General features: G+C 38.8%; 1 protein-coding gene across 2 annotated transcripts; it reads right to left on the bottom strand.

The window, feature by feature from the left end:
• Positions 1 to 29: 29 nt before the first annotated feature.
• LOC116316704 (solute carrier family 22 member 13) lies at positions 30 to 13,881 on the bottom strand. Of its 2 annotated transcripts, none has more exons than XM_031735332.2 (10): positions 13,371 to 13,881; positions 11,253 to 11,350; positions 9,316 to 9,470; positions 7,705 to 7,873; positions 7,519 to 7,621; positions 6,224 to 6,369; positions 3,403 to 3,614; positions 2,918 to 3,026; positions 1,832 to 2,083; positions 30 to 1,614 (listed from the first exon to the last, which is right to left on the bottom strand). In XM_031735332.2, the coding sequence occupies exons 1-10, from the start codon at positions 13,665 to 13,667 to the stop codon at positions 1,533 to 1,535; spliced, it is 1,623 nt and encodes a 540-aa protein (XP_031591192.1). In that variant the 5' UTR covers positions 13,668 to 13,881; the 3' UTR covers positions 30 to 1,532. The 2 variants fall into 2 exon arrangements, with proteins under 2 accessions (XP_031591192.1, XP_039462430.1); XM_039606496.1 differs by having other exon boundaries at positions 11,253 to 11,346; positions 13,371 to 13,487.
• Between the last annotated feature and the right edge of the window lie 6,429 nt (positions 13,882 to 20,310).

The following is a 20,310-nucleotide window of genomic DNA, read 5'->3' as shown; positions in this document are numbered from 1 at the left end:
ACATTACATTACTGAAATCCCCCACACAATCACAATTAGTCACATTTATTTAAAGATTCAAAGTCGTTGTCAATGACATCAAAGTAAAAACAATATTTTTTCAAACAAACTTGTTTACAATAATACAATCATTTTTACTATTATGATTTTGTTGCTGTGTATAATAATACATAGTGTCAGTTTCTGCTCCTGTTATGGTCAATTATATTATATTTGCACAAAGTTATTAAAAAAACACATTTAAAGATTAACACCCACAACAAAGGCACAATACTGTAACATACCTGCAGTTGTTTAAAATATTTAATTACATCTGAAATCATTTTTGTTGTTTTTATCTGTTTTTTAATTTTAAATCTAAGAGAAACTGATACTAGAGATGCTGAAGATACTCTAAACCTACTTGTTACCCTTGTGGCACCTCTAACATGAAACAGAACCATAGAGAGTCAAACATGCGTAGTGTAACTTTTCTTTTTTAACTTTATTCGCAGCTTCACATTTCAGCTGTTAATAGTTTCCACTTCATAACACCCTGCTTCTGTCTCTCTTTGTTTCTTTGAGAAAACTCCAAGCAAACCAAAATGTGTTCCTACAAAGCATGTGACAATCGCATGTCTGGGAGAGGACCAAAAAATGAAACGGGAAAATAGTGGGATCTCCTGGAATAGTGGATAACATGGAGTATTTACTTGTAACAAGAACTAGTTGCTATTATTTGTGTACTCAGCACATCTATGGTATCCAATGGGCCAATGGGATGCAGCAGAATCCATTAGTGGAAGCTCAAACCTGTATTGTACACTTGGTAGTGTGGAAGGAAGTATATTGTGTATACAAGCATATATTTGTGGTCTTTGGCCACAAATATATTGTTTAATTTTGAGTTTGATATTTACAACATGTAAAACTGGGATAGTGGCAAAAAGACTGGAAACGCTACGTAAAGCTAACAAAAAGAGAACAACGAAACCACTAAATATGACCATTTTTCAGATATGTAGTTTTTTTCCCCTTAATTGAGTACAAAAACAGAATGAAGTAAAGAGATGGAGGAGTTTTAAGTATTTCTGGATGCTATCATTTACAGTTTGTAACATTGTTAAAAGAGTGAGAGAAATCTCTGTAAACACCAAATCTAAACAATTCTCATTAAATAGAGATTATGATTATGCAGAGCACTGACTCAAGCATTCTTATTTCAAAACTCTAACTTAAAATGTCTTTTTACACTCATAAAACAATGAATGAACCCAAAACTGCTGATTAATGAACACGAAAGGAAATCAGCATTTGGTTCAATTTATTTTCACAGTAATAAAAACGCAAAGTGGTAACAAACAGAAAAAAAACAGCATAAGAATAAAACACACCTCCTTTCAAGTCTTGGAAATCCTCCAACATCCTCTAAGAGGGAATTATTTCATCCTGCTTGCTGGTATTTTCAAAGTATGAAATTTCTCTAACATGAACTCGTGTTTGTTTTTGGTCTAATTAATATCAAAGCAGTAACTGAAAGCTGTCGGCTGCGTTCATATCAGCAGTGCTGAAATCGTGCTGTCTTTCTCCACAGGGAACGTTTCCACTTTGCTGGTTTGGCTGCTCACCAGTGTCCTGAAAAAACACACAGCAGGACATGCTGTGAACGAGCCAGGCAACTCACTAGTGCAGCACATGTGATGTCATATATTTTATTTCTTTATATTTTACAAATGTAGCTGTTTTTCTGAAAAACAAATGTACATCTCTGGGTTTTACAGCCATTATTACTGTTTTTTGCAAACTACATCAAAAAAATAAAGTTATTGCCACCAAAACGACCAAAACTCACTCTGTACTCCAAAGCGCACCCATGGCGGGTTGGTGGGGCTGTAGCTGCCTGTTGCAGTCCGCCACAGAGTCAGGAAGTGGGACACCACTGGTTTCCGGCAGCAGCAGGCAGAGTCCACAGCATATGATTGGTCCACTGCTGTAGATAATCATAGCAGCCAAGGAGATTGCTCCGTCAGGGTTGGCGGGGACGAGGGTGTTGACCAGGCAACCGAGCCGGAAAGACAGGTTGACCAGCGATAAACAGCGCTGCCTGGATTTAAAAACAAAAAATATATACTTTTATTGAACAATGGCTAGAGAAGGATGGCTAGAGAAGATTTCTGCTACACTGTTTAACTGCCCTGACATCTCTACATCTAATCTCAGATGAAAAGTAGCTCAAAAACCAATAGGACCAATTAAATTTGCAAGACTTCAATATCAGCTAGAAGATCATACATAAACAAATCGATCAACTAAGTATTGGAAGTAAGAAGCAGATGCTGGGGAAATATATGCTTAGTCAGAGTAAACCAACCTTACAACTTTTGCTTTCAAGTTAAATCATACCTCTATAAGCTAACTAATATGTACAACTGGGCAGGGTTTATGGTGCCTTTGGTTCAGCATGCAACAAAAGAGAAGTTTCATACAGAAGATACATGCTGTTAAACTGATGTTTAGTTTCCAGAAGCTGCTCATCTGTGTACGTGAAGAAGATGATGAGTAGATTTCAGTTCACGACCATTTAGTAACCAAATTGGCAAAAAACAGAAAAATCTAATCTGACTGATATTTTCGCTTTGGTAAGGACAATATCTGCTGTGGCTCATAACACAAACACTTTATAACAGCAGAACCGGTTACCATCCTTGATCCATCCTTGGTCCAGGGGTCCAGTTCAGAGACTATGCTTAGCTTAAGTGAATTTTAGCAGACAGCTAGCAGTTACAGCTGTCTGTGTCTTTACCTACTTGTCAGTCAAAAACATGTTTATTTTGCAGTAAATCTGGACATTTTAAGTTTGAAGCCAGGCTCAAGTGGGCATTAGAGGAATGTCTGCTTGTGGAAAACCTGCATTAAAGAGTGTTGTGTTGTTTTGTACCTGACCACAGTGGGGAACAGTTCAATACTGTACAGAGTGGAGATAAAGATGGCAGCCAGGATGCAGAGTTTCCCCAGCAGAGCCAGACTCATAACCAGCATCGGCATACCTGCACCAGAGTATCAGAGTACCAGTATCAGAGACGGTGGTCAGATTTGATTGGAGGCTGCAAACTGCATATAGAATGATTCCACCTTCTCCCACTAATATTATTTTTTTTCTACCAAAATTGAATACCAGTATTTTCTCCCACTAAAAGTATTGATACAGATGAAATAAATTGACTGCCTGGGACAAAGAGTCATCAAGTGCTTTTAACACAGAATCTCCTCTTGTGGAGTACAAGAACAGAAACCTAAGAACAGGTGCTTTTCTAATGTTTTTATTTAATGTTGTGTTCATTTTAATTTAATTTAATGTCCCTTAAAAATGATTATGAACTAACTAAAAATACTGAAAATGCAGATAAGGCCTTCCTCACTCACCATTGTACTTGGACAGGAGTAACGACACCAGGCAGGCAGCTCCACTGAGGAACAGAGCGAGCATGCTCATTGGCCGGCGTCCCAGACGAACCAATGGGACGAGCAAGCAGGGAGCTTCTGATAGCCCGGAAAAGAACTGGGCGGAGTAAACGCCAACGCCAAATGAGCCGATGTTCAAACAAATTCCGTAGTATGTCAAAGCTGATGCCGCACTGGAGGATGACAGGACATTTATTTATGTATTTATTCATTTATCTTATTATGTTTTTAATTTACCAATATTTTGTTTTGTGAATTTTATTTTTGCACTTTTATTATTATTTATTTTACTTTTATTTTATTTTCCTTTATTTTGTTTTATGGATTTGCATTTATTTTATTTATTTCACCTTATTTATTTATTTTATTGTATTTATTTATCAATATTTTGTTTTGTGAATTTTATTTTTTTAATTTTATTTATTTAACTTTCACCTTATTTATTTATTTATTTATCAAGGTTTCCACTGGAGGTGAACACTTGTAACGATAATGAATTTATAAACAAAACTGTGACAATGTTTCTGAAAACATAAACTTTTGAAGGTTTATGTCAAACAAACCTTTAAAAGTTTAACTCAGCATATGGAAGGGGTTTTTTGTTGCTCATACTTAACCACAGTTTGGTTGTACTGCACACAGAGTATTGCACACCCTCCATTTTTTTTTTTTACAGTTTTCCGTATAAATAGAAATTAGTTAATAAAATTTGTACCCTCAGCAGCCTGTTATCCATCAAACACTCACTCAAGTGTAGGACTTTTAATGATATCAGCTTATTTTTCCTGTGTGTCTGGTGATATAACACACACAAACCAAAGGTCCCTGCTGATGAAATGCTGTTACTTCACACCGGTTGTTTATGTATTATATAACCCTGTTACCTTTGGCCACAAGCAAGACGAGGCTCAGACTTATTGAGACCAGCGTATTCTCATTCTTAGGACCTGGCGTCCACATGTATGGACATCACATTTTGTGGTTGTCTAGACCAGGGGTCGGCAACCCACGGCTCCAGAGCCGCATGCGGCTCTTCAGTCTTTATTTTGCGGCTCCGGGTGGTTTGGGAAAATAAATTAGAAGTATTTAGCTGAAGTGTATTTTATTTGTGTTTAGTTCTTTTTTTAACTTTTAGTTCTAAATTGGAAGATTATTGTGATTTTGAAATATAAAAATAAAATTATATTCTATTATTTTTTCATCGCTCAAAATAAGCGTCACACTCGCGGAAGCCGGTGTACCCGCCGAAACGCCGTGCATTTATCGAGACTTTCGACACCAGGTAGGCCAATTATGGATCTGGATCCACATTATGTCAGCAGCTGTTCTCCACCGTGAACTATGTTAAAAACAAACACCGCTCACGCCTCACAGATGACAGCTTACAGTCCTGCGTAAAGATGAAAGCCCCGATTTGCAGACGCTGTGCGCCGAGGTTCGGGACCAGAAGTCTTATTGTAAACATATCACGGCAGACCCGACGATGTTTGCATGAACACGCTTTTCAGCATCTCTTTATTGACCACTTTTCACACACGGTTGCTGTACGCATACAGCCGGCTGTAGCTTTTCAGCTCACAGCCTGACAACACAACAGCAGAGAGAGCACAGACTTTAAGGGGGCGAGGCGCGATTGCGGGTGCCGCTCAGGTGCGTCCGACTCCCCTGCAGCGGCACTACAGACCACGCCCCCGCCACACACATTAACCAGGTAAAACACATATTTAGGCAGAATTTTGCAAATATCTATTTTTTTTAGCAGCATAGTGCTTTTTTACCAATTATTTTTTAAAAGTCAGGTCAAGGCTCCAAAAGCCCAAAGGCGATATAAGGGTGGCGGCTCACAACAGTTTTTGTTTGCTACATGGATCATTTTAGTTCAGCTGGGTGTCTTTCCTTTTGTTATATTTCTTTAAGAGTTTAAAATGTGTTATTTACTTAAATAAAATGTAATTTTCTCTGTAGCACTTCATGGATTTTATAAGCAACACACCTTAGTTGCTCTGTGGATTCTTTTAAAAAGCAGTTAAAAACTTTTCTGTTCAAACAAGCCTTTTGTTGATCTACATATTTTATATTCTTTACATTATTTACATTTGATCTTTTACATTGTGTATAATGTCTATTGATTGTATTGTTTATTTTAATATTTGTGTACAGCGCTTTGTGACTGCCTGTCTGTGAAAAGCGCTTAATCAATAAACTTGACTTACTTACTTTAGTTGTTCACACAAAGCACAAAGGTAAAAAAAACCAATATATACAGTGTTATCTTCATTTTAGATTTCAAAAAGTATTTGCGGCTCCCAGTGTTTTCTTTTGCGTGGAAACCGGGTCCAAGTGGCTCTTTGGGTGTTAAAGGTTGCAGACTCCTGGTCTAGACCAAAATACTAAATTTTGCTCTACAAGGGCCTGATATCCACTTACGAGGACATTATACTGCCACTGTTCTATTTAAATTTGAAAGGAATATCCTCATATGTGCATCTCATTTTTGTCAGAAACGAAAATCAGGTAAAAAAAAAAAAATCTGACAATTCTTTGTTTTTACATTCATCAGGTGCCAATATGTCCAAATATCAAAGAGAAATTAAAAATGCATGCCATGGAAGAGTTCGGGTCTTAGGAGGCTAAACTCCCTTATTCCAGTTTTAGAAATTATTCTGCATGCAATACTAAAAGATTCAGATTCATACATACATATATATATAAAAATATTCATATGTTTATTTATCTTTGTTATAAAGAGCTGTATCCCATATGGAGCGTGTGCAGTAGGTACCTCACACAGCTCATGACAAACAATCGCATCAGGACAGTTGGGTGCCTCAAGTGGATTATGTCACTGGAGGCATGACCTCCAGTCACAGGGTCTTCCCTCTGAGCTTCGGTGGCTTTCTGCAAGTCTGACCAGGCGGAGTCCAACAGCTGCACACAAACACAGCTGGATTATTTTATATATGTTTATTCATATACATAAATATATCTCCCACCTGATCCAGACTGAACCAGCTGTAAATTTTTGAATTTTAAGTTACTGAACAAAAACCACTGATTCGGTGGCTATCAGCTTGGAAGCACTTACAAATGATCCAGCTGTTAATTCAAAACTGTTTGTTTGCTTTTTGACCTAATGTTTGAAAAAAAAGAACTCCCATGAGAACAATCGATTTGTTAGTCTGTGTGCCAACACATTCAAAAATGCTGATACAGGGAATGTTTTTCACCACACTGAATCCCCTGTTATGTAATAGCTGTGCCAAAAAGCAGCTGCAATTTTTCCCCCTTGCATGAGTCTGGGACCTGTTGTTTTTTGTAGTTTTCAGTAGAAAAATTCTTCAAATGTTTTCAGGGGTCAGCTAGTTTAACATCTGGACTCTTCGCTGCTGGAATCCGAGTACAACATGGTTTTGTCTTCTTGAAGAAAGCAAGGCCTTCACTCAAACAGGCATGTCTGAATGACAGCATGTTCAGGCAACATAAATGGTCACGTTACCCCTGTCATATGATACTAACAGCCCCACCCACCCACTCCATCCTCTATCATCAGTGATTTAAACTGTGTGCTGATACTAAGCAGTATGGTCCCAGAAGACCATCATTTCCAAAGAGAATCTCAGATTCTGGTCAAATCAGAGGGTGGTTGTCAGTTCAGCCTCAGTCTATCTAACAATGGTTTTCAGCAGTGTTCCTGCACATTAGCGCTACAAGAAGTCATAAACACCAAAGCTCTACAGCCTTTTCATGAGATTACAGACCACAGATGATAGAATTCATAAACAGTGGTCGAGCCCTGTCCAGTTTACCTCTGATAGAGTTAGTTTCTTTGAGATGTTCTTTTTAGAGCATCATAAAGGGTAACGCCATAAGTTGTGATCGGCCTTTATCATTACGTAACCTTTCCATCTATCGTTGACCAGTTTCCAACTTCTTTTAGAAGACCATCTGACATTCTGTTTCTTTATATCTTGCTGTTAAACATGATCAAACTGGCACAAAGAGGAGCTGGGTTATAATAAGGAATAATTGTACTTGTTAAGACATTTATGATTTGAAATGAGGCAAATGTTTGTTTACCAGGTCCAAACGCTGGTTATCTGCAGGGCTATTGCTCCGGTAACGGTCCAGGATATCTGTCCTCTTCTTTAACAACAGCCATTGGGGAGACTCTGGGATTGAACTTGAAGGATAAAAAACTGTTATTGCTTCCTTTATTAATGGTCTAAATGAGACTACCACAGGTGAACAGGTGTGTTGGCCTACAGGTAGAGTGGCAGACAAATGATCTGAGGCAGAGCCAGTGACAGGTGCAGACGTGTCCAGGTAGGGTTGAGCCAGGCCAAAGGAGCTCCACCCATTGTCCCCAGGCTAAAGCAGAATGGCAGGAAAGCCGGCGGCCACAGCCGAGAAGCAGGGGGAGTCCACTCCACTGCTGCAACGCAAACAGTTTAAAACAGTCTACAATTTAAAATCTGCAGGTTTCAGTGCTATCTTAAATGTGAACTTGCTCTCCTAAGCTTCTAAAGATTTATTAGAGTAGCTTTACATGATTTATTATTTAAAAATTACCCTTCTTTATGTTATACTGAACCTTGCTGAAGCCCAACTGTTTCTCCAGTCCCTAAATGCCCACTTCCTTCTGACTGGCCAACTTAAATATACATATATTTATCTCTCATCAAAACTCTCATCTTTAGCACACAGCACTGTCAGATAACACACATAAGGAAAAAGATAATAAATCCGTAATAAAAAAGTCTCCATGGAGTCATCTTTAAACATAATGACTTAAAGGGTAATAAACAGCTAAAAATAATGACTTACCTTAGTTAGCTAAGGTAATTAAAGTTAGATAAAACTAGCTGATAATAATAATAAACAATGAATAATAAACCAAATCTCTGTCTGTGTGTATTTGTTTCTTTGGCCCACAACTTATTAAATGTGATCATTTAAAAAAAAGGTGTAAAAGGTACATTATTGCAAAAAATGTAGTTTAGCCTATTGCGAAGTAGTTGCTAGGCAACTTAATGATATAATTTGTAATATAGATGATGTACCTGTGTGTCATGTTCGGTTTCTAAGAAATATTTATTGAAGTTTAGATGAATTAGAAAATATTTATAAAAGATATTTATATCACAGTTTTGGTGCATTTACTTGAATGGAAAGCAGAAACCTCAAAATTTGACACTCAATTTCCTCATATTCAGGAAAAACAAAAACAACTTATAGTAATAGATTCAGTAAGAATAGTTCAGAAATATCATATCAGAAATAAAGGACAATAAATGCTGAAGCAATGAATAGAAATATAATACAATAAATATTGAATTAGCTAAATTATAAGACCCTGAGTCTTCCTATACTTTGGGTCCATGACTTACTATGTAAAGGCTAGCTGCTAAATTAAATCAAAGCTGAAGGAATAGAGTGCTTCCTCCAGTCTGCACATAACACTGTAGGGGTCAAAGGTCAGGAAGCTGCTGGAAGCAATCCTGCTTCATTAGGCCTCAACCTGGTCATGATGGCTTTATCTGGAACACGTGCTTTTTATCAGCCTTCTGTAAGTGTGTCCCACCGCGGTCCAATTAAAGTCACCATCCAGCCAGTGACCCAAAGCCCACTGAGGGCTGTCTGATAACGAACCACCTCCCAGCTCTCACAAAACACTGCAGGCTCCCCAGCAGACTTTGTGAGACACTTCTAAAAACATTATAAAGTTGGATACTCATACATTTAACAGACTTTCTTTAATTAACTTATTAATGGTCAGAAAATCTCCAATGAAAAACCACAGTTCAATATAACGGGATGAAAGTAGAAGATCTGTGATACGACATTTTAATCATGCTTTTAGGTTTTTTGTGTTACCTAAACTGAAGGCACAGATGTTGATGCAGCAGCAGCAGATTCCAGTCAGGCAGCGAAGAATAAGGAAGAGGAGTGGCTGAGGAAAGACAGCAGGAACGAGGCCACACACGGCGTGCACGCACATGGAAATCAGCAGTACCGGACGCTTTCCGTACCTGCACAGAAACCATCAGCAAGATTTTTGTTGTTTGAAGATGAGTGATGACTAATGTTTATTTTAACTTAAACTTGACATATACACTACAAGTTAAAAGTTTGGGCACACCTTCCAATTTTTTGTTTTTTTTTTAATTTTCATCACTATTTACATTGTAGATTCTCACTGAAGGCGTCAAACTATGAATGAACACATATGGGATTATGTAGTGAACAAAAAAGTGTGAAATAACTCAAAACATGTTTTATATTTTAGATTCTTCAAAATAGCCACCCTTTGCTTTGATTACTGCTTTGCACTCTCTTGGAATTCTCTCAATGAACTTCATGAAGTCGTCACCTGAAATGGTTTTCCAACAGTCTTGAAGGAGTTCCCAGAGATGCTGAGCACTTGTTGGCCCTTTTGCCTTCATTCTGCGGTCCACTTCATCCCATACCATCTTGATTGGGTTTAGATCAAGTGACTGTGGAGGCCATGCCATCTGGCGCAGCACTCCATCACTCTCCTTCTTGGTCAAATAGCCCTTACACAGCCTGGAGGTTTGTTTGGGGTCATTGTCCTATTGAAAAATAAACCAGATGGGCCAACTAAAAACAAACCAGATGGGATGTTGCTGCAGGATGCTGTGGTAACCATGCTGGTTGACTGTGCCTTCAATTTTGAAAAAAACCCCAACAGTGTCACCAGCAAAGCACCCCCATACCATCACACCTCCTCCTCCATGATTCACGGTGGGAACTGTGCATGTAGTTGTAGTCCTTAGTTGTGATTTCTTAGCAGCTTTTTGACCATAAGAGCCTGATTCGCGCAGTCTCCTCTGAACAGTTGATGTAGAGATGTGTCTGCTACTGGACCTCTGTGTGGCATTTATCTGGGCTCTAACCTGAGGTGCTGTTAACTTGTGATTTCTGAGGCTGGTGCACAGCAAAAACTCCAGTGTTAAATTAACACTGGAGAGTGTTTATATGTGTCCACACCTCTGAGTGTTAGATATAACACTGTTGAGTGTTAAATGAACACTTTTGGCAGTGTTATATTTTTTAAAGTAACCAAGTCAGTTTTGAAGATTTACAACGACTAACACAGAGCAGTGCTGATTTTCTAACACTGGAAAATAACTCAAAATGTTAGAAATATTCCAGTGTTAGAAAATCAGCACTGCTCTGTGTTAGTCGTTGTAAATCTTCAAAACTGACTTGGTTACTTTAAAAAATATAACACTGCCAAAAGTGTTCATTTAACACTGGAGTTTTTGCTGTGTGACTTGGATGAATTTATTCTTAGCAGCAGAGGTGACTCTTGGTCTTCCTTTCTTGGGGCGGTCCTCATGTGAGACAGTTTCACTGTAGTGCTTGATGGCTTTTGCAACGCACATTTAAAGTTATAGCAAATTTTCAGACCCACTGACCTTTAGTTCTTCAAGTAATGATGGATTGTTGTTTCGCTTTACTTAGCTGATTGGTTCTTGCCAAAATATGAATTCTAACAGTTGTCAAATTACGCTGTCAGCAGTGTACCAACCTGACTTCTACACAACACAACTGATGGTACCAACCTCATTAAGAAGGCAATAAATTCCACAAATGAACCCTGACAAGACACACCTGTGAAGTGAAAACCATTTCAGGTGACTACACCATGATGCTCATTGATAGAAGGCCAAGGGTTTGCAGCGCTGTCAACAAAGCAAAGGGTGGCTACTTTGAGGAATCTAAAATATAAGGTGTGTCCAAACCTTTGACCAGTAGTGTATGACAGACTGCCGAGTGTTGTGTTGTACCGGTCAGATATGGCTCCTCCGAACAGAGATCCCAGCAGCAGACCAGTCATGAAGAGCATCTGACCATAAGACAACCAGTCTGTCCAACCACACACTGACTGACACACACACACACACACACACAAAAACACAGGCAAATATAGATTACCAATCACAGATTGTTCAAGTGCAGAATACACTCAGAGAACCAAAATATAAGATGCAATGAAACAAGTTTCATAAAGATTAACTTTTCTGTTTACGATGAGAGACATTACGTGTATGTGTAGCTGTGGGGGTTTATTAACTTGGCCATAATCAGTTTGGAGGTGTTTTACTAGTTGAATAAGAACTGAAATTCTGACTTTTAGGTAACATTGACAGAGTCAGATTTGCTTGAGCTCCTGCTCCAGAATGGAGTATGTTAACTTTATACAACTTGCTAGTGATAGCCCACATGCTGATCTCAGCAATTTAGTTAACATGAACATTTTAGTAATCATTAGCTTTTTGACCTCTGATGACCTCTAGAAACTTTTATTAATATCTTTAAAATGATACTGGCACAAATGACAAATTTTGCAGCACAAACCAGCACAAAGCAGTACCAAAATAGCTGGATTTGAAGAAGGTGGGGGGGATCAACTTCACTCTGCTTATTTTGAGGTCATTTGAGGAGAGGCATGAGTCGGGGTTAAATGTCGGGTTTCAGGCACATTTAAATCCAGATGCTGGAATTCGGGAGTTAAGTCACTCTGGAATTATCACATTCTAGAAAAAACAGGATTTGTTTTGGTTTTTAGCGAAGTAGAGCCATTCAGGCATGACTACCAGAAGTGAGCATTTCTTGGGGTTTTTTGTGCTTAAAAACACCACTGAAGCAAATTAATTGATCAAGCCTGGTCACTGCTCTGTGTATGGCTTATTTAATGAGTCGCAAATACACAATAGTGGAAGCACAGATTAAAAGTTTACAGTTTTACTGCTATTTATATTCAGCTGGGGTAGTAATCCGTGGTATGTTGGTCTGCTTTCGATTTCCGAGTGGGAAATGCAAGTTAAAGGGGCATTTCATAAAAAAATTCCAATTGCGAACTCAGAATTTGTGACTTCTAACATATTCAGGAACGCACCTACATGCTGTGCATTCCAAGATCCTCTTCTTCACCTAGAGAACTACAGTGTTTTTCAGACCATTCTCTGTAAAGCCTAGAAATGGTTGAGGGGGAAAATCCCAGGAGATGAGGAGTTTCTCAGATCGGCTCATCTAGCACAACAACCACATTCAAATTCACTTAAATCACCCTTTCTTCTCTATTCTGATGCACAGTTTGAACTTCAGGAAGTCGCCTGGACCATGTCTACATGCGTAAATGCATTGAGTTGCTGCCACTGGCTGATCAGAAATTTGCTTTAACAAGCAGTTGAACAGGTGCATTTGGAAGACGGAACTAGCAAATTTTTGGGTCTGTGCTTGAAAAATACTGAAACCTTTCTTGGATTTCCTAGATAGAGGTCCAGACATGACTACAAATGTCTATAACGAGCTAAAAAGATTACAACACGTGCTTATGCTAATGGCTTGGCTAAATTCTGGTAATCAGATCCTGAATCAGATTCTCCGACCTGAAAGTGATACCCTCCTCTGACATAAGTTATGATTAATGACAGACATTTCACAGAAATTTAGCTCTTTTACTTTAACCGCCCTCAGAAATGGTTCATTAACAGCTTCAAGTTGATCATTAACACCGTTAATCTTTAGAGTTGTTGTTATGTAATGCAGATTACTTTCCAGTTAGCATGTTGGCTGTGACTTTAAACCGATCATTTAATGTTGAAACAATTGTATGTTTAGTGAAAGAGGCCACAAGCTGGCCTTTCAGTGGTGTCAAAAAACTGAAAGTTATATAACTAGAAAATCTAAAGTTTATTAATTGCATGTTTTTCTTTTCATTACAGTTCATTTCTAATGTGTCTGAAACTATATATAGGCCTACACTTTAAATCATGAGATAACTATGACAGAAAAGGGTATAAGAAACATGCACTTAAAAATATCCCCAGGTGTTGCACCATCACAGTCTTCATGACTGTGTTACAACTTCAGACCTCTCAATGGAAATAATCTTCACTCACGTCTCGGGTCCCGCTCTCTGTCCTCCAATCGGCGTCGTCCTTTAAAACCTTGCTGAGCGCTGATTGGTTTTCCTCCTTGTTCGGTGCCAACTTTTCAAGCCACGAAGCAAACGTGCCAGTATCATTGCCATGGCGACATGTCTCGGCGACCACGGCGGTGGTGAAAATGTCCAGAAAAAAGAGGAAAGCCGTGAAGAAGAAGATTAGAGCAAGGCGCCAGTAGACGGAGAGCTGCAGCGGGGACATGAGCGGGCCTCTCTGGTCTCCCGCAAGCTGATTCATCTTAACCGTTACCATGCGGGAAGCTTCAAAACTCACAACTTTGATGTCTTCAGGAGGTCCACATGTTCTTCCAGCAGACCTCTGAGCAGCGCGTGCCGGTCAGGTCTGAACAGCTGCTGCTGTCACAAGAAAGTGGTTGACCTGTCAGGCAGGCAGGAGGCGGTTTATATTCAGGGCCAACTTTAATACGCCTTCTTTTCTCCATAAGGCCCGACAGCGGGGGACTATTTTCAGTACAGCGGTACAGCGACACCCGGAGGTCATGTGCGGTCCGGCACCAGGACCACCTGTACTGGAAAAGAGAGGGTATAGCCAAAGAGGCAATGGAAGAAAATAAATTCACCTCAACTAAATTAAGCTATGCAGACAGTGGAGAAAATGACTGAAGAAGGAAATGAGGGTTTTTGTTGAAGTAAAGGAGGATATGGATGCTGGAAAAGAAAAGAACCAAGACAAGGGGTGATGTTTAAAAAAGGATGATGAAAGATGGAGTTTAAATAAAAAGGGAAAGATGATGTAACACTTACTGTGGAGCATAAGAGCAGAAGGCTGCTCTGTTCCAGTTTTAGTATTAACTCTTCAGTTAATGTCCCACACCCTGAGAGTCCACAGGTGAGGCATGTTGGATAGACGATGTCATGCCAGGCTGCTGATAGTTAATATTATCATTATTTGACTAGTTGACCACAGATCAAAGTGCAGCCAGCAATGGTGTTTAAGCATCTAGAGGCCCATTTAAAGAGCTACTGTGGCATCCTACACCCAAAACGTGGCTGAGAAAATCTGATCGATATCTGCTCATCCAAGAACAACAAAAGTTCTGAGAGGGTTGCAGTTACCTAAAATAGCCTATTACAACTCTAGTGCCTAAAACAGGGTTCGTACGGGTGCTTGAAATCCTTGAATTCTAATGTCGTCTTTTCAAGATTTGAAAAGTGCTTGAATTTCAGATGTGGTGCTTAAAAGTGCTTGAAAATGTAACTGTATTTCATTCACAATAAATAGCTATCTGATTAAATTGTTTTCTTATCAGATAGAGAAATAAAATGAGACGCAAAAGCAAAATTTCCCCGCCTGGGCTGCCTTGCGTCTGTTTCAATATGTGACCCCGCCCCTCCCTCGGACAGTCGGGGATGAGTGCGCTAACATACCTGTAGGTTGGTGTTTTAATGAGTATTTGATGGAAAACAATAATGGCGGAGTTTGCGTTCTCCAGTCGCATTATAGGTGAGTCCTAGTAAATAATTTTCCAGTACGCGTACGTTACACATGCTATTTTTTAAAAAAATTATGATTATTATTTTGCTAGCTATCAAACTCGCTGGAGAAATGATTGAAATGCACTGAGTGTGATGCAGTATGGCAGCGCTATTACGGAATATGTTGTGAACTTAGCTAACATTATTTAGCAGTAATATGAGTTAATTTACTCAAGTGAAAGCTTTAAACATTAGCCCGGTACGTAACTAGCTAACTTAAGGCTTTCTGATTAACCCTCTGTGGTCGACGGACCCAGAGTCTCCATTTCAACTTGGGTCGAACTTGCGGACTTCAAACTATATACCAGTTTTTAAATTGTGTTGATAGGTCACGTAAAACCGATGTTTTGGGGGGTATAGTACGGTGGCCCTGAAGTGCAAACCACAAAAACAAATCACAAAACGCACAACAAATTGAAAAGCGCAAAAACAAATTGAAAAGCGCAAAAACAAATTGAAAAGCGCAAAAACAAATCACTTAACGCAAAAACAAATTGAAAAGCGTAACAACAAATCACTTAACGCAAAAACAAATTGAAAAGCGCAAAAACAAATTCACTTAACGCAAAAACAAATTGAAAAGCGCAAAAACAAATTCACTTAATGCAAAAACAAATTGAAAAGCGCAACAACAAATCACTTAACGCAAAAACAAATTGAAAAGCGCAACAACAAATCACAAAACGCAAAAACAAATTGAAAAGCGCAAAAACAAATTGAAAAGCGCAAAAACAAATCTCTTAACGCAAAAACAAATTGAAAAGCGCAACAACAAATCACTTAACGCAAAAACAAATTGAAAAGCGCAAAAACAAATCACAAAACGCAAAAACAAAAACCAAACCGGAAGAGGTAGGTACCAATGCTGCAACAACAGGCATCACTGATTGGATGATGAATCCGGTAGCCTTTTGAACCAGAAGTTGTTCTGCCGAACGTGGTTATGAGAAAGAGCAGTCAACGGCTGTATCCCAATTCAGGGTCTGCAGCCTTAAAGTATGCAGCCTCAACGATCCTCAAGGGCCGCGTACTTAAAAACGCTAAGGCCGGAAGTGCGAGGCTTGTGAAATGGGACGGTCTAGCCTCCGTCGCGCTGCCCAGGTTGCCTAGCAACCGCTGGAAACGTTTCATACAGCTTTGACGGAAATGAAGGAGAACATATTTTGTTCGTGTGTTTGTTTCTACACGAGCTTTGTGTGATTTAATACGTATCTGAGGCTGAGACCACAGGACTGTAAAATATGATTGCTGGCCTTCATATCTGTACTGAACAGTCATTTAAGATTAGCTAGTAAATAACAATTAGCTAATGTTGTTCATGAGACTAAAGTCAGTGTAAATATGATATGGCCAATATCATAGTTATTATATTAATCATAAGTTATTACAGCAGTGAGTTTGAACTCTCAAATCAAATCACTTCTATTGTCACATCACATGTGCAGGTACACTGGTACAGCACATGTGAGTGAAATTCATGTGAGTGAACTCTGTGTCTAATACTGAGCTTCAGTAAAGATTCAAGTTGCAGTTATTTATATGTCCTATCACCTTAAATCTTCACTCAAAGACAAGTATCTTTGACAGTGTATATGTAGATGTATTATATATAAGAGACAAATATTGTCCGTGTAATATGTTGCCATTACTAAATTTGGCTCAATGCTTACATATATGTGTAAAAAGAAAATGTACGAGCTGTGATAACTGTCTGATAGAATGAAGAGTAGACTGATATATTAAATATCCCTTTATTGGGTGAGAAAATCAGACCATGTCATAACTGCTTTAAGTCATACAGAATAGATATCATAGCCTTAAACAGGCTGACTTCTGCTAAATGGGTCAAACTGGGCAGAAAGTATACAAACACATAACATCCTTATAGAATATGATGTAACACTATAGATCAACTTACCTCAGAATATATAAAGCATATAAACAATTACAGCAATATGATGCAACAAACACAGCAGTGCTACTAATCACAAATACTCAAAGCTTCATAGAACTGAAACAAACATTTATTTTTAGCTCCATTCTGCTGCTGATACATACTTTAGGTTTCTGAATATTAAACTTGTTGCTGCCTTTCATAGTGTGTAACTTGAAGGCCCTGAGTACTTTCTCCCACACTGAAAACACTGGGATGATAACATTATTTGAACATTACCTAATAAGACTGATTCAGGACAGACAATTAGTTATTTTAAATGTTTCTAGCAGTCCTTCGCAAACAGGGAACAGTCTGTCTATTCTCTCATCTGTCAGCTGCTGCTGGCTCTTCCTCCTCCTCTTCCTCACACACTGCTGAGTTTGTCCTGGTGGATCATCAGGGGTGCAAAGCCTCACAGATGATGTGCAGCAGTGGGTCCCTCAGTCTGTCCTCACTCTGGACACTTGTCACAGTTGTCACACATGGAAATCAAATGTGTGATAAGCTGCAGGATTCAAACACAAGTGTAACTTATGTTCATACTTTTATTCCACAATCAGAGAGAAAGAAACAGAGAGTGCAGGACAGACAGACAGGTGACAGTCTCAGGTGTATACACTGCTACAAAACAGCACAAGAGAAGGAGGATTTAGTGTTTGTGTTATTATGAGTGCTAAACAAGAAGAGTTCCCAGATGGTCCAGTGGACACATGTGTGACTCCTGTGATTAAAGCATCTTTCTTTCAGCTTAACGAGTGAACCGTCAGCTCGTTCAAACACACGTTAAAGTCCGTTTGGCTCGACACCACCGAACAGAGGCAGCAATATAACATAGCTAACATTAACAGTGCAGTGAATCCTGCTTGTGCCGTCATATTCAGGACTGCAAACCGAGCAGCATCACTGACTTTCAGCTTGTTGTGTTTGTGGATATATGACTGACTTTAATTATCCATAAAATCATCACATTCTCTGTAAGATTAAGGTCAACTATTGTATTATTATATTTTAAATGCTTTAAAACAAAGTAAACGCTGAAAGTACAAACATCGCTAATGGCAAATAACTTTGCCGACATGTGGCCAACAGTAGTGTTTTAATGTTCCTCATTATTAAACATTTGCACATAAAAAGTGACATCATATTCAGTACTTACGTTTAACAGTTTACTCTTCGCCGCTACGCTTCTGCCGTCTCATGGCAAAATTATCCACAGTGACTGCCGCGCTATAAATTGTGGGATATGTTGGGCCACGAAGTCTACACCGCCACAGCCTTAAAATTCAGTGAAATGAAGGCCAAATTTGAGGGCCGCATTTCGAGCAGCCTTTGAATTGGGACAGCCTTGCGCGCGCCGCTGTGACGTGTCGGCCTTAAAATGCAGCCTTTAAGGCTGCAGACCCTGAATTGGGATACAGCCAACATGTTTTGTCCAAGTTGTGGAAAAAAGTTGGTAGAGCAGTCACCAAACTTCCGAACAGAACAACTTCCGGTTCAAAAGGCTACCGGATCCATCATCCAATCAGTGATGCCTGTTGTTGCAGCATTGGTACCTACCTCTTCCGGTTTGGTTTTTGTTTTTGCGCTTTTCAATTTGTTTTTGCGTTAAGTGAATTTGTTTTTGCGCTTTTCAATTTGTTTTTGCGTTAAGTGATTTGTTGTTGCGCTTTTCAATTTGTTTTTGCGTTAAGTGATTTGTTTTTGCGCTTTTCAATTTGTTTTTGCGTTAAGTGATTTGTTGTTGCGCTTTTCAATTTGTTTTTGCGTTAAGTGATTTGTTTTTGCGCTTTTCAATTTGTTTTTGCGCTTTTCAATTTGTTGTGCGTTTTGTGATTTGTTTTTGTGGTTTGCACTTCAGGGCCACCGTAGTATAGTGTGAATAAAACAGTGGCGTTTACTACAGGAAGAAACGGTAAAAACGGCGTTTTTTATGGAGAGCGCTAGCAAACACGCTTTGCTTGTGAGTGAAAAAAGAAAAAACACTCCTTCCCTATTGGTGGAAAAATGTACCATGTCGACCAATCAAAAAATGATACGGCAACATGTGGTATTTGGTTGTTGGGAAAAGAGAGCGAGTGAGCGAAAAAGAGAGAGAGAGTTTTGATACGTGAGAGATTTGTGATGTTTATCATGTTTGGAGTCTCAAGTTAGTGTGTTGTCTTGTGTAGTTAGTGTGTAGTCGTTGTTTTGTTTTGTGTCAGTTCTACTAGTGAATGTCACAGTTGCTGCAAAAAAGCCACCAAAGGCAGATTGCAGTGTAAACGCTGAGTGACACACCTGCTGTCAGACCTGCAGGTTTATCCCTGTGCTGTTCTCATCTGTTATAGTGGACACAAACTATTTTTGGAGTTGCATAAATAATTTGTGTGCCTTCTTATTTGATGCAGCACACCTGATTGTTCTGGAAATAGTTTTGAATGGTTATATAAAAAACGTCTGAGCCTTGGCTGCATTTTTAGGTAAATAGTACCATGTAACTTTGTTGTTTGCAAAACTTGTTCATATTTTTTAAAAATGTCCAATTTCTATTTGCATTTCAAGTTATGAAAATGATACGTTAAACATGCTTGTGGTTTTTACAGTCAAAAATATCACTTTCTACTTGTATTTTAAATTTTGTCTCAATTTAGATAAATTGTACTGAGGTGATGCAAATTGAAACATGCATTCTTTTTTTTTTTGGCGGGGGATGCTGTGCTGGAAAAGCTTAAAAAGGGACCTTGAAAGTGCTTGAATTTGACCTTGAAAAAAGCGTACAAACCCTGCTAAAAGCACCAAAGTTTAATTATACAATCTTTAAGGGGTGTCCATGTAGAAAGATGCAAGCAGCAATGCGTGGAGAAAAAAAAAGACATTTTTGATAAAAGGTGAAACATATTCAAGAGCCTAAAAGTGGAAGTCCAGTTTTCTTAAATTCAAGCACTAAACTAAAATGGATGACTGAGGAACCTACGCAGACTTCTACAGATTGAAGCGAAAGCCAATAAAAGTGAAGGATACTGCTCAGTGAAATATGACATATTAGATGGTTTCCTAAGAAACCAAAGCCAAGATTGTCCACTAATGACCAACCTTCAGCCACAATATAAATGGTACAATATACAATTTACAATATATGCAATGAGCGTACATGCCCCTAAGTACACCCACAGAAGAAATGTTACCCGGCATGGAGAGTACATAATCCAGCACACAACCGAGCAATCAGCAGGACTAGTGTGGTTACATGTACATGAACACGCACAGTAACCTGAAAAATACCTTTCAGCTGTGTGATGGGCCCATAGAGGGAAATACATAAATATATGTTACTCTGTCATATATGATGATGGAAAAGCTCTATTCTCTTTTCTGTAGCTGCCGTGGAAGCTTTTTTATGCCCTGCATCATCCACAATCCCCTGGGTCGTATTACAGATGACTTATCAACAAATGCGCTGGCTTAAAAACAAATGTCCTCACAC

This window comes from Oreochromis aureus, linkage group 23 (genome assembly GCF_013358895.1).
Source record: "Oreochromis aureus strain Israel breed Guangdong linkage group 23, ZZ_aureus, whole genome shotgun sequence".
Lineage (NCBI taxonomy): Eukaryota > Metazoa > Chordata > Actinopteri > Cichliformes > Cichlidae > Oreochromis > Oreochromis aureus.
Note: the sequence above shows the minus strand (reverse complement) of the source record. Positions and strands in the feature narration are given on the sequence as shown.

Coding starts and splice junctions, on each gene's coding strand:
- LOC116316704 (XM_031735332.2), bottom strand. CDS start 13,667: ATGGTAACGGTTAAGATGAATCAGCTTGCGGGAGACCAGAGAGGCCCG. Junction 11,351..13,370: donor CAGAGAGCGGGACCCGAGAC/GTGAGTGAAGAT, acceptor TGTGTGTGTCAG/TCAGTGTGTGGTTGGACAGA. Junction 9,471..11,252: donor GGAGGAGCCATATCTGACCG/GTACAACACAAC, acceptor GTTTCTGTGCAG/GTACGGAAAGCGTCCGGTAC.